The 16,811-nt window shown below is 38.8% G+C and overlaps 1 protein-coding gene across 2 annotated transcripts in view; it reads left to right on the top strand.

Moving 5' to 3' along the window:
* The window catches only part of scyl3 (SCY1-like, kinase-like 3), a 35,643-nt gene that overhangs the window by 7,766 nt on the left and 11,066 nt on the right, over positions 1 to 16,811 (top strand). The window contains exons 2-7 of one of the 2 annotated variants that reach the window (XM_059984437.1): positions 4,327 to 4,512; positions 9,871 to 9,984; positions 10,178 to 10,234; positions 10,873 to 10,975; positions 12,377 to 12,488; positions 15,175 to 15,252. In XM_059984437.1, coding sequence (XP_059840420.1) covers positions 4,327 to 4,512; positions 9,871 to 9,984; positions 10,178 to 10,234; positions 10,873 to 10,975; positions 12,377 to 12,488; positions 15,175 to 15,252 — 650 coding nt within the window. Of the gene's footprint in view, positions 1 to 4,326; positions 4,513 to 9,870; positions 9,985 to 10,177; positions 10,235 to 10,872; positions 10,976 to 12,376; positions 12,489 to 15,171; positions 15,253 to 16,811 lie in introns of both variants that reach the window. The other variant, XM_059984436.1, reaches the window with a different exon arrangement.

The following is a 16,811-nucleotide window of genomic DNA, read 5'->3' as shown; positions in this document are numbered from 1 at the left end:
ATTTGAATAATCTGCTAATATACTCTGGGTGAATTTCTTACATTTGAAATTTGGAGAATGCTCAATATATTTCATTTTTAAACTATCCTATTTGAATAGCTAGCAGAAACCTATTTTTAAATATAAAGTGTTGTAAATAAAAAATAGTGATTGTTTAAGCTGTGTTTATCAAATGGGGGGAGCTTTTTTGATGTTTTGGATCAATTCTATTGAAAGATGTTGCACTTCTTCACAGCTTACTCTCCCACCTATCTTTAGAGCCTCAGCACAGTATCCATACTTTTGTTCAATATCTCCGAGATCTAGCCTTGGCCCAAGACACCGATGCAATCACAAAGCAGGCATGCCAAGGTCTCTGGTTTGTTAAGGATTTGAGGAGAGTTGGTACATCACTGAAGACTTTTGCAAATTTCTTTAGATGTACAGTGGAGAGTATTCTGACTGGTTGCATCGCAGCCTGGTATGGAGACTCCAATGCGTAAGATCTCAAGGAGCAGCAGAGGGTTATAGAGTTGATTATCTCCACCATGGATACAATCCTTCTACTGTTGAGAATATCTTCAAGAGGTGGTGCCTCAGGGAAGTGCCATTCAGAAGAATCAGGTTTATTATCACTAGCACGTGACATGAAATTTGTTAACAGCAGCACCAGTTCAATGCAATACATAGCAGAGAGAAAAAAATAATAAATATAATAAAAATAATAATAAATTAGCAAGTAAATAAATTACATATATTGAATTGGCTTTAATAAAGGGCACAAACAGAAATACTGTATATTTTTTAAAAATGTGAGGTAGTGTCCAAAGATTCAATGTCCGTTTAGGAATCGGATTGCAGAGGGGAAGAAACTGTTCTTGAATTGCTAAGTGTGTGCCTTCAGGCTTCTGTACCTCCTACCTGAAGGTAACAGTGAGAAAAAGGCATGCCCTGGGTGCTGGAAGTTCTTAATTATGGACACTGCCTTTCTGAGACACTGCTCCCTGAAGATGTCCTAGGTTCTTTGTAGGTTAGTGCCCAAGATGGATCTGACTAGATTTACAACCTTTTGCAGCTTCTTTCAGTCCTGTGCAGTAGCCCCTCCATACCAGACAGTGATACAGCCTGTCAGAATGCTCTCCACAGTACAACTATAGAAATTTTTGAGTGTATTTGTTGACATGCCAAATCTCTTTAAGTTCCTAATAAAGTATAACCGCTGCCTTGCCTTCTTTATAACTACATCGATAAGTTGGGACCAGGTCAGATCCTTAGAGATCTTGACACATAGCAACTTGAAGCTGCTCACTCTGTCCACTTCTGATCCCTCTGTGAGGATTGGTATGCGTTCCTTCGACTTACCCTTCCTCAAGTTCACAATCAGCTCTTTCGTCTTACTGATGTTGAGTGCCAAGTTGTTGCTGCAGCACCATTCCACTAGTTGGCATATCTCACTCTTGTATGCCATCTTGTTACAACCTGAGATTCTACCAACAATGGTTGCATCATCAGCAAATTTATAAATGGTATTTGAGCTATGCCTAGCCACACAGTCATGGGTTTAGAGAAAGTAGAGCAGTGGGCTAAGCACACACCCCTGAGGGTGTTGATCATCAGTGAGGAGGATATGTTTTCACCATATCCACAGATTGTGGTCTTCCAGTTAGGAAGTCGAGGATCCAATTGCAGAGGGAGGTACAGAGGCCCAGGTTCTGCAACTTCTCAATCAGGATTGTGGGATGATGGTATTAAATGCTGAACTCTAGCTGATGAACAACATCCTGATCTAGTCGTTTTTGGTGGTCTAAAGCCGTGTGGAGAGCCATTGAGGTTGTGTCTGCCATTGGCCTATTGTGGCAATAGGCAAACTGCAATGGGTCTGGGTCCTTGCTGAGGCAGGAATTTAGTCTCAAAGCATTTCATCACTGTCGATGTGAGTGCTACCGGGCGACGGGTCATTAAAGCAGTCCGCATTATTCTTCTTAGGCACTGGTATAATTGTTGCCTTTTTGAAGCAAGTGGGAACTTCCGCCTGTAGCAGTGAGAGGTTGAAAATGTCCTTGAATACTCCCGCTAGTTGGTTCGCACAAGTTTTCAGCCTTACTAGGTACTCCATCGGGACCTTCTGCCTTGCGAGGATTGATGGTGGAAGGTTATTTCTTGGACTGGAGGCCTCTGATTAGTGGTGGGCCTTGGGTTGTTGCTGTTTTTATTGGTTATCTATGTCAATGATTTGGATGAGAATGTATAAGGTATGGTTAGAAGGTTTGCAAATGACACTAAAGTAGGATGTATCAATGACAGTGAAGAAGGTCAGCAAAAATTACACTTGAAATGCACGGTAAGTAAGTTGAGGAATGGCAAATGGAGTTTAATTTGGATGAGTATGAGTGTTGCATTTTGGAAAGTCAAATCAAGGTAGGATTTTGTCAGTAGACGGGAGGGTGTTGCATAACAGAGACCTTTGGTTCCAGTACATATTTCCCTAAAAATTGCATTACAGTTAGACCAGATCATTAAAAAGGATTTTGGCAAGCTGGCCTTCATCAGTCAGGACATTGACTATAGAAGTTGAGAGGTTATGCTGCAGTTGCACAAGGTGTTGATGAAGCAGCACGTGAAGTGTTGTGTTCAGTTTTGGGCATCCTGCTATTAGGAAGTGTATTATTAGACTGGAGAGCGTGCAGAAAAGATTTAAAAGGATGTTGCTAGAACTCGAGGAACTAACATAGGGAGAGTTTGAGCAGGCTAGGACTTTTTGTCTTTGAAGAGTAGGAAACTAAGAGGTAATCTTATAGAACTACATAAGCAAAATCGCCCTGACTGGCATAACCAGGGTGGACACACTAGGTTTTTGCAAGGTTGGGGAATCAAGAACTAGAGGACATAAATTTAAGGTGAGAGGGAAAAGCTTTAATGGCTTGAGGGGCAACTTTTTTTTTAATAGTATGATGTGTCTATGGAATGAGCTACTGCAGTAAGTTGTAGTAGGTGCCATAACAACTTAAAGAATGATGTGCAGGTGCATGGATTGAGAAGGTTTAGAAGTGTGCAGGCCAAACATTGGTAAATGGGATTGGCTTACATGGGCACCTTGGTTGGTACAGATCCGTTGGGATGAAGAGCCAATTTCTGAACTCTGTGACTCAGCTGGCTATTGATCAATATTGACTATTAAAATATATCTTAAATATAAAATGATCTGGGATGAATTTTCCTGATATTTAGACATATAAAGCCTTCGCCTGGTATATAGGGCTTAGTAAATGTGAGTTCCAGCTTTGTCATTTCATGGGTAGATGTGTTGGAAATCCAACATTGTACTAACGTAATTCCCATTTTCATGGTTTTATTTGTATTAATTGGAAGGTTCTCTTGCTGTATACATATGATTTCATCATAGCTGCTCCAACATGACTAATTTTCTCCAAACTTCAGCTTTCTTAATATTTGTATTTCCAATGCATTTATCCATTTTACTGACTGAGGGCCCTACAAGTTTCTACTGTTTTTACTTGATACAAACTGCAGATGCAAGCCAGAATAAACGTTAAATGGTCAGTTACAGGTGATATTGAATGATTTTGTGGTTTCCTTGATTTTAGGAGTTGGGATGTTATGTTGAAGTTGTGTAAGTCATTGTTGAGGGCTAATTTAAAGTACTGTACTATTGTATTTCTAAACTACCTGCAGAAAAGATATCAATAAGATTGAAAGGGCACAAAGAAAATCTACAAGGGCTTGAGTCATAAGGAAAGGTTGAATAGGTTAGCACTTTATTCCCTGAAGCACAGAAGAATTGGAGGGAGAAATTTGATAGAGGTATACAAAATTATGAGGATATAGTTCTCGTAAACGCAAGCAGGCTTTTTCCACTGAGGTTAGGTGACCTGAGGGGTAACTTCTTCACCCAAACGGTAGTGTGAGTGTGGAATGAGCTGCCTGAGGAAGTGCATCGATGGGAGGGGCACGGAAGGCTATGGTCTAGGTGCAGGTTGATGGGGCTAGGCATGGACTAGATGGGCTAAAGAATCTATCTATGCTGTAGTCTTCTATGACACTTTTTAATCGTTGCAAGGAGCTACTTGTCCCAGTTCTTTTAGTAGGTCTGAAAGTAATAGGTATGCAGAACAAATGACTTCTTTGTGGTTAGAGAAAAAATTCTAAGCTGACTTGATTTCACTTAACATATTCCCTGTTCCTGAACTAATAACTGTTCTATTTGTTCTGATTTTGCATATGGTCCTGGAAAGTATCTGCTTTTTTTAAAAAAAGCATTTTTAATCTAGAAAACTGAAGAAACGGTCTTGAGATGTTTATGATCCTTTCTTTCATATATTGTTTTAGCATCTGAAAACCTTGCGTCACCCATGCCTGCTGAGGTTCTTATCGAGCACAATTGAAGCTGATGGCATCCACTTGGTTACTGAGCGAGTGCAGCCCCTGCATATGGTGCTGGAAGATGTCTCTGCAGATGAGATCTGTGCTGGAATTTATGACATCCTTCAAGCACTTATTTTCCTCCATGACCGGGTAAGAATGAGAATGGCTGGTGGTAAGTGGTTGTTGCTTTTGGTAAGGATGATGCAGTAATATTTGTATGAAAACTTCATTAATTATAATGTAGAGTGGTGTTGATTAATCATGTAGGTCAGGATGTAGAATCAATTTGTGTGAAGCTAAGTAAAAGCAATTGACAAAAACCACTGGAAGTAGTTTATAGGCTCCTTAATAATAGCAGTTTCAGCATTAGAAAGCATGATCAAGCAACTTCTATAAAAATAGAACATAGAACGTAGAACAGTACAGAACGGAAACGTGCCTTTTATCCCACAGTGTTGTGCTGAACCAGTTAAATTAGTAAACACATAGCCAACTAAACTAATTCCTTCTGTCTCCACAATGTCCATATTCTTCCATTTCCCTCATATTTATCTAAATGTCTCTTAAAACATCACTTTACACCCATGACTGTGTGGCTCAGTTCAACTCCAACACTGTATGCATGTTTGTTGATGACCGCTGTTGTGGGCCATATCAAAGGTGGTGATGAATCAGCACACAGGTGGGAGACTAAATTTGGCTGAGTAGCTGAGAAGCACAGAAGAATTGAGAGGGAAATTTGACAGAGGTATACAAAATTATGAGGATATAGTTTGGGTAAATGCAAGCAAGCTCTCACTCAATGTCAGGAAGACCAAGGAACTGATTTTAGACTTAAGGAAAGGAAACCAGAGTTCCGTGAGCTAATACTCATTGAAGTATCAGGGGTGGAGAGGGTCAGTAATTTTAAACTCATGGGTGTCACTATGTCAGAGGACCTATCCTGGACTCATTATGTAAATATAATTGCAAAGAAAGCACAACAGCGCCTCTACTTCCTCAGGAGTCTCCTGAGATTCAGCGTGTCATCAAAAACCTTGAACAAAATGGGTAACTACACTCATTCTATTTCTGGTGTTCCCACAACTTATGGTCTCACTTTAAGGACTCTTTATTTTGTTATTTCATGCTGATATTATTTATTGCTATTTATTTATATTTGCATTTGCACAGTTTGTTGTTCATTGATCCTGTTTACAGTTACCAGTACTGTTTTATAGTTTAGCTAAGTTTAACCACAGGAAAGATAATCTCGGGGGTGTATGCAGTTACATGTATGTACCGTAAATTCCGGACTATAAGCCGCTACTTTTTTCCCACGCATTGAACACTGCGGCAACACTGCGGCCTATACTACAGTGCGGCTAATGCATGTTTTTTTTCATGCCGCCAAAAACATTTTGCCTCGTAACAGTAGACCAATAAAATTGATGAGTAGTTCACAGAGGTCCAATGAAATTGTACGATAAATCAAGCGCACTTTCACAATTAAATTATTGTAAATCAGTCATTTGTACTCACCCTCATCAACATGGAAAACACTCGAAGAAAAGCATATGATGCAGCTTTTAAGTTAAAGGTGATCAATCTGGCGGTTGAAGAAGGAAATCTAGCTGCTGCACAAAATCTTGGCATAAATAAATCGATGTTGAGACGGTGGAGACGCCAGCGTGAAGAACTGAGTCAATGCAAAAAGACGACAAAAGCTTTCAGAGGTAATCATAGCAGATGGCCCGAACTTGAAAACTTTCTTGAAGACTGGGTTAACACACAGAGAGCATGCGGCCGCGGTGTTTCCACCATGCAGATCAGACTGAAGGCTAAAGCAATCGCCACCAAAATGAAAATCGAAGATTTTAGAGGTGGGCCATCGTGGTGTTTTAGATTTATGAGACGAAAAGGCCTGTCCATCAGGGTACGCACGACTCTGTGTCAGCAGCTCCCTCCCAACCACGAGGAACAACTTGCAACTTCCGCACATTCACTCAAACAAAGATAGGGGAGGATTCCATCGGGCCAGATGATATCATAAATATGGATGAAGTACCTTTGACGTTTGACCTGCCTCTCACTTGGACTGTTAATAAAAAAGGTGACTAGTCCATCACACTGAAAACAAGTGGCCATGAGAGAACGCATTTTACTTGTGTTCTGAGCTGCACAGCATCCGGACTAAAGCTTCCACTGATGGTGATTTTTTAAGCGGCTGACAATGAAAATTCAGTGAAAGCTGCCATCAAGAGTACAAACTCAATTCCAGCTGTGATTCCTGGGGGCACCACGAAGTATTTGCAGCCACTGGACATCAGCGTGAACCGGGCATTTAAAGTGGCACTGCGCGTTGAGTGGGAGGCTTGTATGACGAGCGGCGAGAAATCCTTTACCAAAACAGGACGCATGCGAAGAGCATCTTTAACTCAAGTCTGCCAGTGGATCCTAAATGCGTGGAGCCGTGTCACAACTTCCACCATCACCAGCGGGTTTCGAAAGGCTGGACTGCTGCATGATGAAGAGGACTGCGTGCGCTCAAGTGAGAGCGACAACGAAGAGACTGAAGTGAGTGACGAGATCCTGAGGTTTTATTCAATTCGGACACTGAAGGACTTTGATGGTTTTAGTGCGCAGGAGGAAGATGAAGAAGGCGATCAATAACTTTTCCTGGTAGGCTGCAGTATATATATTTTTTTTACCAGTCGTTAGGAGATATTGGAATGTTGTTCGTGCACTGTTCAGTAAAAAAGTATACGCAACGTAATTTGTGTGTTACCGATACGTATGTATATTTAAAAGTAGCTGTGTTACAGGCACTGTTCGAAAAAAGCATTTGCAATATATATTTGTTTATGTTACTATACGGATTTAATTAAAAGTTAAAAAATCCTCACGTGTAATATCTTTCTGTGTAAATATCTCATATTACAACGTGGGCCACCTGCGGCTTAAAATCCGGTGCGGCTTGTACAAGTACAAAATTGATTTTCTTTCTAAAATTAGAGCGTGCAGCTTTTAATCAGGTGCGCTCTGTAGTCCGGAATCTATGGTACTCTGATAATGAATTTTACTTTGAACTTTAAAAGCCCTAATGTATCTGCCTATATCACTACTCTGGGCAGTGCATTCTAGGCATGCACCATTCTCTGTGTTAAAAAAGCTTGCCCCCCCCCCCACTACTTCTTTGAACTTGCCCCATCTCACCTTAAATGCATGCCCTCAGGTATTAGACATTACAACCCTGGGAAAAAGATACTGTTCCTCTTCTCTATCTCTTGCTCTCATAACCGTATAAACCTCCATCAGATCTCCCTTCAGCCTCTGCCACTCCAGTGAAAACAACCCAAGATTGTTCAGCCTCTCTTTATAGCACATGCCCTCTAATCCAGGCAGCATTGTGGTAAGCCTCTTCTGTACCCACTCCAAAGTTATCAATGATCATAGTGGAGTTTGCTTGTAATTATAACAGTCAGCTGGACATACTGTCTTCACTTGACTTCCAGTAGTTCACCACCTAGATAACGCTGAAGGCTTGGCTTGCATTGTATACTCAGTGGCCACTTTATCAGGTACACATGCTCATTAATGCAACTGTTGATCACCATCAGTCGGTCATGTGGCAGCAACTCAGTGCATAAGAGCATGCAGACATGGTCAAGAGATTCAGTTGTTGCTCAGGCCAAACATCAGGATGGGGAAGAAAAGTGATCAAAGTGATTTTCAGAGGGCCTTTGACAAGATGCCACACATAAGATGCCTAGCAAGCTATGAGCCTATGGTATTAGTTAAGATTCTAGCATGGATACAACAGTGGCTAATTGGCAGGAGGCAGAGAGTGGGAATAACCTTTTCTGGTTGGCTGCCAGTATCTAGTGGTCTTCCACAGGGTTCTGCGTTTATGTTATATGTTAATGATTTGGATGATGGAATTGATGGCTTTGTAGCAAAGTTTGCAGGCGATAGGAAGATAGTTGGAGGAGCAGAAATTGTTGAGGAAATAGAGAGGCTACAGAAGGACCTAGACAGATTAGGAAAGTGGGCAAAGAAGTGGCAGATGGAATGCAGTGTCAGGAAGTTTTTGGTCATGCACTTTGAAGAAATGAAAGGGTTGACTATTTTCTAAATGGAGAGAAAATACAAAATTCTGAAGTGCAAAGGGATTTGGGAGTCCATGTGCATGATTCCCTAAAGGTTAATTTGCAGGTTGAGTATGTGGTGAGGAAGGCAAATACAATATTAGCATTCATTTCAGAAAGACTAGAATATAAAAGTGTTGAGACTTTATAAAGCACCGGTGAAGCCTCACTTGAAGTATTGTGAGCAGTTTTCGGCCCCATATCTTAGAACGGATGTGCTGAAACTGGAGAGGGTTCAAAGAAGGTTCATGAAGATGATTCCAGGATTGAATGGCTTGTCATATGAAGACCATGTGATGGCTCTGGGCCTGTATTCATTGGAACTCAGAAGAATGAGGGGTGACCTTATTGAAACCTACTGAATGGTGATAAGTGTTGATGTGGAGAGGGTGTTTCCGATGTTGGGAGCATCTAAAAGCAGAGAACACAACCACGGAATAGAAGAGCATCCTTTCAGAACAGAGGTGAGGAGGAATTTGTTTATCCAGAGAATAGTGAATCTGTTGAATTTGTTGCCACAAGCAGCTGTGGAAGCCAAGTCTTTATGTATATTTAAGGCAGAGGTTGATAGATTCTTGATTGGTCATGGCAGGAAGGGATAAGGGGGAAGACCAGAGATTGGGGCTGAGAGAAAAAATGGATCAGCATGATGAAATGTCGGAGCAGACCTGATGGGCCAAATGGTCTAATTCTGCTCTTATATCTTATTGTCTTACAGGAGGTAACTAATAAAGTGGCCACTGGGTGTATATGATATAATTTTGTTTCTTCCTAGTGACAGACATATTGACAGTAATTTGCTTATTACAGCAAACTTATTGCTGCAGTTTGTGCTTCTAGATTGGTTATTCTCGTCATCCCACTGGCTAGTATGTAGATACTGGTCAATGTTCTACTTTCTAAGATTTTTTTTCTGTATACATTCCCCATGATTTTTTATACTCTTTACTCTTTGTTAAATGAGTGCTACTTTCATGGCTTTGTTAGCATCCCGCAGCCCTGCACAATTTGCCCTTGTCAATTGTAGCACCAGAGATCCAGAAATACTTATAAAATGTGAACCTAATGCTCCATATTTTTGATTTGCCTATTTTGATGTTGAGTTGCTGCTTCTAAGATTTTTGCTTTTGAGAGCTTTATTAATGCCTGATGTCTCAATCTGTTCATTGCCACATTACCCATCCTGCTTCATTTTGAAGTAGCTCAAAAACAGCAATTTGTGAATTGGTGGGATGTATAGTATGAATGCCAGACTGACAGATGCAACTTTTGTCATTTATTGTATGCACAATAATTAAAAGCTTCTGCAGTGATCTTTGCAATGAACATTTCTGTCAATAGTTAAAATGTCATGCAAACGCTTTGTTCTTTCGTATCACAGGGGAAACTGAGCCACAATAACATATGTATTTCATCTGTGTTTGTGAGTGAGGATGGTCACTGGAAGCTGGGAGGAATGGAGACAATGTGTCATTTCTCTCAAGCATCTCCTGAGGTGAGTTTTTCTTGGTCCTAATTTCAGCTTTGTAAAATTTCCATTTGTCTTATTCAAAATCTTTGTCTAGTGGAATGAATTCTAATTTGCACAGTTCTTCTAAGTTCTTACTGATTTTGAGATTAAAAGAACATCTGTTTTCTTTTGTAATTCTTTATTTTTGAAATTAAAGGATAACTGTTTTCTCTTGTAGTTCCTGTCCAGTATCAAGTCATTGAGAGATCTGAGTGGAATAGCTCCAGAGGAACAGGTCTGTCCACAGTATGGAATAAAATTATGATGGGTTTAAAAATAGAAAATGCTGGAAACACGCCACAGGACAGACATCATCTGTAAAAAGTGAAACATTCTGTGTTTCAGATTGAAGGGTGCTTCCTGCATTTCTTGTTTGGGATTTGTTTTCACAGCTATTACAATACTTTTCTGTAAAGTTTTAGTTTCAGTTTAAATTCTGTAGCTGTTCTACTTGGATTCAAGGTATAATTACGATCAGTAGCTAGGATGCTGGATACTTGTCTAGTAACTTAATCTCTGCTGGATTCAAAAAGTTAAAAACAAAACACAAGCAGAAAATTTTGGATGTTGGGAAGTTGGGCAGCATTGCTAGAGGAAATGCTAATTAACTTTTCAGCTTGGGACCTAGTTTGTCATCATTCAACTGGTTTTCTGCAACACAGTGTTGCAAATATTTGTTATCCAAAATTCCTCAGGATTAGTTCCTTGGGGTTTCACAAAAGGCAAGTGGTGTATTTCTTCAGTATTGCTATATGAAGTACTTAAATGATGTCACAAATGTTGGTCTGACTTCTTGTCATTTCCGGCAATAGAGACAGTATATGAAGAAGCCCTAGAATAAGGCCCATTGCTAGCTGACCTTATCGAATTTAGTCCTCAGGTTTTCAGATTCTTCCTGAATCGCATGGACATGCCCGAGATGCTTACTCATTTGGGATGATGGTTGCAAAACTCCTACCTTTGCTTAATGATATGGGTAAGGGTTTTCTTGCTGGATATTTCAGTGACCAATGTTTGTGACTACTGTCAACTACCTGTCAGGGAAGCGCATGTTAACTGATCAGTACAAGCATTTGATTTATTTTATGTATATCATTTTTTTCTAAATGTCTGTGTACTAGCATACATAGCTAAAGTTCAATAAACTGTAGTTCAGTAAAGTTCATAGCTAAAGTTCATTAGACTGAACAGAATATTCAGGACAGTGGCTGTGATTTAACAAAAAGTCTCTAATACCAATGTAGTACCATTCATGAGATGGTCTCAGATCAACTTACAAGAAGCCATAGATCAGGAAGTTAAATATTAAATGTGGTTAACTTGCAGTGAAATCAAAAGGAAAAGGCTTTCTTGATAAAGAAAAGGTAAACTGATTTAGAGAAGGCATCACAAAGGACATTAACTTGTCACCCAGATTTTTAAAAAAAACCTTCAGTTAGGATCGGGATGTCTGGCTGAAGAAAATCATTTCTACACAGGAGTTTCTTGCTTAGCATTCAGGATGCATTGCTAGGAGCCATGCATAACAGCGCTCAGCCAAAGTGAATATATAACTATGCTGGGATTTTTACCTGTAAATGTTATGACTCCAGCAGCAGTAGTGTTATAAAAAATGTGTTCTGCAGAGTATTGTTAAATGGGGATCCAGTGTATAAGGTGAATTATGGCTTGTGAAGGATTAAAGAACTTGAAAATTTGTCTCCCTTTTGGTTGAAACGGAAAGGAATGTTATACTCTAAAGAGTGATGTGGATATGGCAAGACATCAGCTTTTTCAAGGGGAAGATACTGAAATAATAAACTGGCTCTTGTACTGGAACATACATGATTTATAATTTAACAGAAAATTCTTGATCAATTATGCAAGGAACATTGAAGATTTGGGTGAAGAATTGCTTCATTATTTTCTCTAGAAAATTTCACAGCTTCTGTATGTCCGAACCAAAATGAAGTGCTTTTGAAATGTAATTAGTATTGCAAAGTTAGATATCTCTGCACTAATGTAAGTTCAAGAAAGGGATGATATGTGTATGTTTAGTCAAATGTTATAGAATAAATGTTAAGTAACATTAATAGATTATGGCATTACATGCTGACATTTTATAGAATTGGATGGTGCATGATTATAAATAGGTCATGCAGTATTGAAATGATTTTTCCATCAAAAATCTAAAGATGTTAGTGCTATTTTAAATCAAGTTATTGAATAGCATGTACTTGACCTGAAAAATGTGAAAACTGAGTTGCAAATTGGGTACTGTTGTTCTTTAGTACAAAATATCCCTTTATGATCACTCACTAGTATCTCTGCAGTACAGGACATTACTGATTACATTACTGAATTCTGATGGTTCAGGGTTAATTTGTTTATTCTCAAGTTGCAGAACATTTGCTCGCAAAATTCCAGGAAACTTTAAATGCCACTCTTCTTAACCCAGACCCGATGCAACGGCTATGTTTACGTAGTTTATTGTCTCATGCATTCTTCAGGTAAGTATTTTTGCACAGCACTCCTTTTAATGTATTTGTTAATTAAAGCAGAAAATAATTAGAAAATAAGTTAAATTCATGTACTATTTAAAATCAAAGTGGAAAGTTGATTCATAAGTATATGAGTTGTCTACTGTGCTTGTCCAGTAGATTAGTCAGGATTGCTGCCATATATTTTGCAACGGGGGGAAAAAAGCAGAATATACGCAAATAGAGCAAACTTCAATAAAATCACAGAAATTTATTGGTTGTACAAAGGCAAAATATGATTGTTTTCATTGTAATCCAGATGGTGTGTTTTAACTGCATTATCTCAAAAAGAACAAAGTAAACCATGTCAAAATAATTCATAAAGCTTACGATGATTACACTGGATAGCAAATTTTTTTGAAAATTTTGCTTCAGATATATTTTGTGGTTATGATACACCACTTGAAGCTGAACACAAATTTGATTTCAGAGTACATGTAAGAATTTGGAGAAACAAGAAATTAACTTTTATTGAATAAAATGTGTTTAATTGCATAATGGTGCTGACACTTTGCAATAGTTCAACCAAGCTAAAAATGTTTTGTTGATAAATTTCATTTGTATTCAGCATCTGAGTCTTCTCGCTTAAGTAACCAACAATAATCAGCCAGCATTGATGGATTCCATTTGCTCTGGTACTGTTTCTCTGTGGCTGCAATGTCCTAGTGAAACCTTTCACCATGCTCGTCACTAACAGTGCCAAGATTTGCAGGGAAAAAGTCTAAATGAGACAGCAGAAATGAATTTTTAGTGACATGTTGCACTTCATGGCTTTGTGTGCTTGAAGCATGTTGTCAACCAGCTGCACGTAGTTTGGTGCTCTGTAGTTGCCAAGAAAATTTTCAGCAACATCCTCAAAAGCCTTCCATGCAATTTTCTCCAATCCCACTGGAAGTTCTTCGAATTGAATGTCATTGATGACCAGTTTGATTTGTGGACCAGCAAAAATGTCTTCTTTAATTCTGGCATCATTTATTCCGGGAACAACTGTCTCATATATTGAAATCCTTAACGTAAGTTATGTGCCTGGTGACAGCGGATTCCATCCTTGCAGTCTTGAACCCAGTAATTCTGCTCTTGCCTTTGACAAACCCAAGTCTCTGACCAGGTCATTTAACTCAGATTCAGTTATCAGATGAGGCTCACTCCACATGGAGGGTTCAAAATCTGTATCAGTATCAGTGTTGTTTTCTATTCCTAGTTCATGCATCATGGCATCGTCATCTGCCTCTAGAGTCCATATCTCTGTTGGCTTTTGTACTGGAAGACTGTTGTCATGTGGCACAGATCTCATGGCTGAAGGAAGATGTGGGGTAGTCAATGGATTTGTTGTTTTTAGCAGAGAAGCCAGACACACTGGTCAGACAGAAGTAAGTCTGTCGCATGATCCTCTTGCTCTCGCCATGTCATCAGGACAACGACCAGCATCCGACAGAGATCCAAGTACCTCTGTGCCAAGCTTTGAGATTGACCGTACATGTTGCGCAACAAATATGAGGAGCCCAGGCTTTGTCTTGGTCACTACTTTTAAACCTAAAGTTAAGCTCATAGGCTTAATAAGAGGAGTCAAGCTCCATCTTTGAGATTTAAGTGCATACTTGACACAAGTATAACAGAAGGCATTGCAGCTGTTGAAACATTGGCGAGACATTTCGCTATTGGAAGTACTCCTGAAAATACTTATAAGTATACACACTGTGTTATGCGCGTAGAGCAGGTACAACAACATGACTGCAAACTGATATATATGTAAAGGTGTGCGCGTGATACTTTTATAGCCTTTCTAAAATCTGTCCTGCCATGCAGCATCCACCCTGCCTAAGCCTGCCCAGGCATCCCTGGACAAGATAGAAAACTTCTCAGCTTACATTGTGGGCATTGTTTTAATTGACATGAATTATGAATTAAAATAACAAATATAGGTGATTAAAAATAAATGATGCCTGATGGGGAAATTTCATGGCAGTTTTCATGATTAGCAGCCCAAAATCCATAAGATACATCCAAAACTATTCAGGAAGCAAAATCTTTGTTGTCCAGTGTTATTGAAGTCCATACATAGTTGCTTCAACAAAAATAGTTTTCATTTGTTCAACATTACAAATATATTATTGCTCTACTGTCAATATTTAGATATGTCTATGGAGGAAACTTGATGTGTAATGGGAATATGCATGCTGCTCATGACTAAATGAATGGCATTTTGATTTCTATCACTTTGAAGTGATATTGTACTTGATTGTTGCTCCCAATGGATTAGAGAATTTCCTATTCATATTAAGACAAACCTTTGTAATGATGATCTGATGTGTGACTTGAGTAGTTCCAAAATACACTTTTGAATCAGTCCAGTAACATGGACCAATTAATGAAATTAGATTATCATTGCAAATGAATCCACCACTAATTTGACTTTGTAAAAGGAGGAGAATGTTTGTTTTCAGTACCATTATATTTGATAAGATGTATTTAATGTGATGCCACCTTTTAAAATTGGACTCAAAGTTAATTGCATTAATATAGCTTAAAGTGACAATGCAGATGGGGAAAAAAAGTTGCCTCAAGACCATACTATCAACTAAGGCATTTGGATAGTTAATATTTAGTATTTGTGATCCTATTATTTGGCTAATGTTGTCTCTCATCTATTCAGCAGGAATGAATTCTTGGAAATTGTAAATTTCTTACAAAGTTTGACACTAAAAACTGAAGAAGAAAAGAATGAGTTTTTCAAGTAGGTATTCCATTAATGTCATGAATACTGTTGAAAAAAATGGAATTGAACAAAAATAATAACCACAGTAGATTACAGTTAATTAGGCCGTTGGTTAATTGAGGCTGCTGCTTATTTGGGGCAACTTGTAAAAAACAAAAACTAATTGAGAAAATAGCCAGGATTCCCTTCATTTATTTGGAATACTCCAGACGAAGATGGCACCTTCAAATAACACAACCAAGGGCAACATCCTTCAGACAGTTCACGAAAATAATTTCACTTCTTTTACATCTTTTTCTTTCAAATGTTTTTCTGCTACTGTTGGAGCTTGGGGCCCACATTTTGGTGTTGTGTTTTCAGGCCAATTGAGTGATCTGGTGAGGTTCCAGGCAAAGCGTGCAGCTTTAGTTCAGGAAGTCTGGAGACTGGGTATGAGCTGATGATTGATTACATTTCTTACTGATTTCGCTGATTAAAGCATTGAGGAAGATTGAAATCATCAAGGCAAGCTGGTGTTCAGCCTCTTGCTCACTACCGCCAGAAGACGATGCCATGGTCTTGGGCAAGGTTTACTCAATGCAGTTTGTGGACTGGATTCTGTGGTTCACATTATAGTGTGTATCTGGTTGCTGTTATTTTGTTGCCATTTTGAGTGATTTTGATTGGGGTAGCCTGCAGATAACGAATGACACAGATTTAACTGAATATGCCTTGGACTTTGTGGATTGGTTTTGTATATTGTGTGTTTTTTGCTCATTTTTTATTTCTTGTCTATTGTGCGATTTGGGGTTTTTTGCGCGTGGAGGGTGGTTTGATGTCTGTCTTTGAATGGATTCTGTGGCTTTCCTTGTTTTTTGGCTGTCTGTGGGAAGATGAATTTCAGGGCTGTATACTGCATACATACTTTGATAATAAATGTACTTTGAATCTTGAATTTTTGACACTAATCCAGTTAATTGGGGCAGTAGACTGTTGCCAAACAGTTTCTAACTTGTGTCATGAAGATTTGACAATAGCTGAAAAAATGATCCTAGGTGTTTGCATCGATTTTGTTCATTTACAGTTGATCAAAAAAATTTAGCAGTGTACATTGAATGAATTCCTCTGTTGATAACTATGATGAACACATTTTTATAGTACTGTAGTAGTACTGGTGGTGTAATTTCTGAATTTCACTTAACCAATGAATTGGGCCAAAATATACTGGTCCCTGTGTGTCCCAGTTAACCAGAATCCACTGTATTTCTCATTTCTGTTCTTGCTTAGCAGTTACGTTAGACAACAGGTAGGACTGGGAATCTTGATTTAATGAAAAAGTCTGAAATTAATTGCATTATTCAAACAGTGGCTCCAACCCTTCATTGACCAAAGTACAAACCTAAGCATTCATGATCTGAACACAACTGCCAGAGCATTTATGCACTCAACCCTCAAGGAAGTTTTTAAAAATCAATTATGACTAGTTGCTATTTCATTTGAGAGAATATTGATATCTGGTGATAAATATCAAAATTGTTACGCTAATGAAATATTTTTTTCATATCGAATTGGGGGCAGGGTGTGTGGTGTTAGTTGGC

This window comes from Hypanus sabinus, chromosome 11, assembly GCF_030144855.1.
Source record: "Hypanus sabinus isolate sHypSab1 chromosome 11, sHypSab1.hap1, whole genome shotgun sequence".
NCBI classification, from domain to species: Eukaryota; Metazoa; Chordata; class Chondrichthyes; order Myliobatiformes; family Dasyatidae; genus Hypanus; species Hypanus sabinus.
Note: the sequence above shows the minus strand (reverse complement) of the source record. Positions and strands in the feature narration are given on the sequence as shown.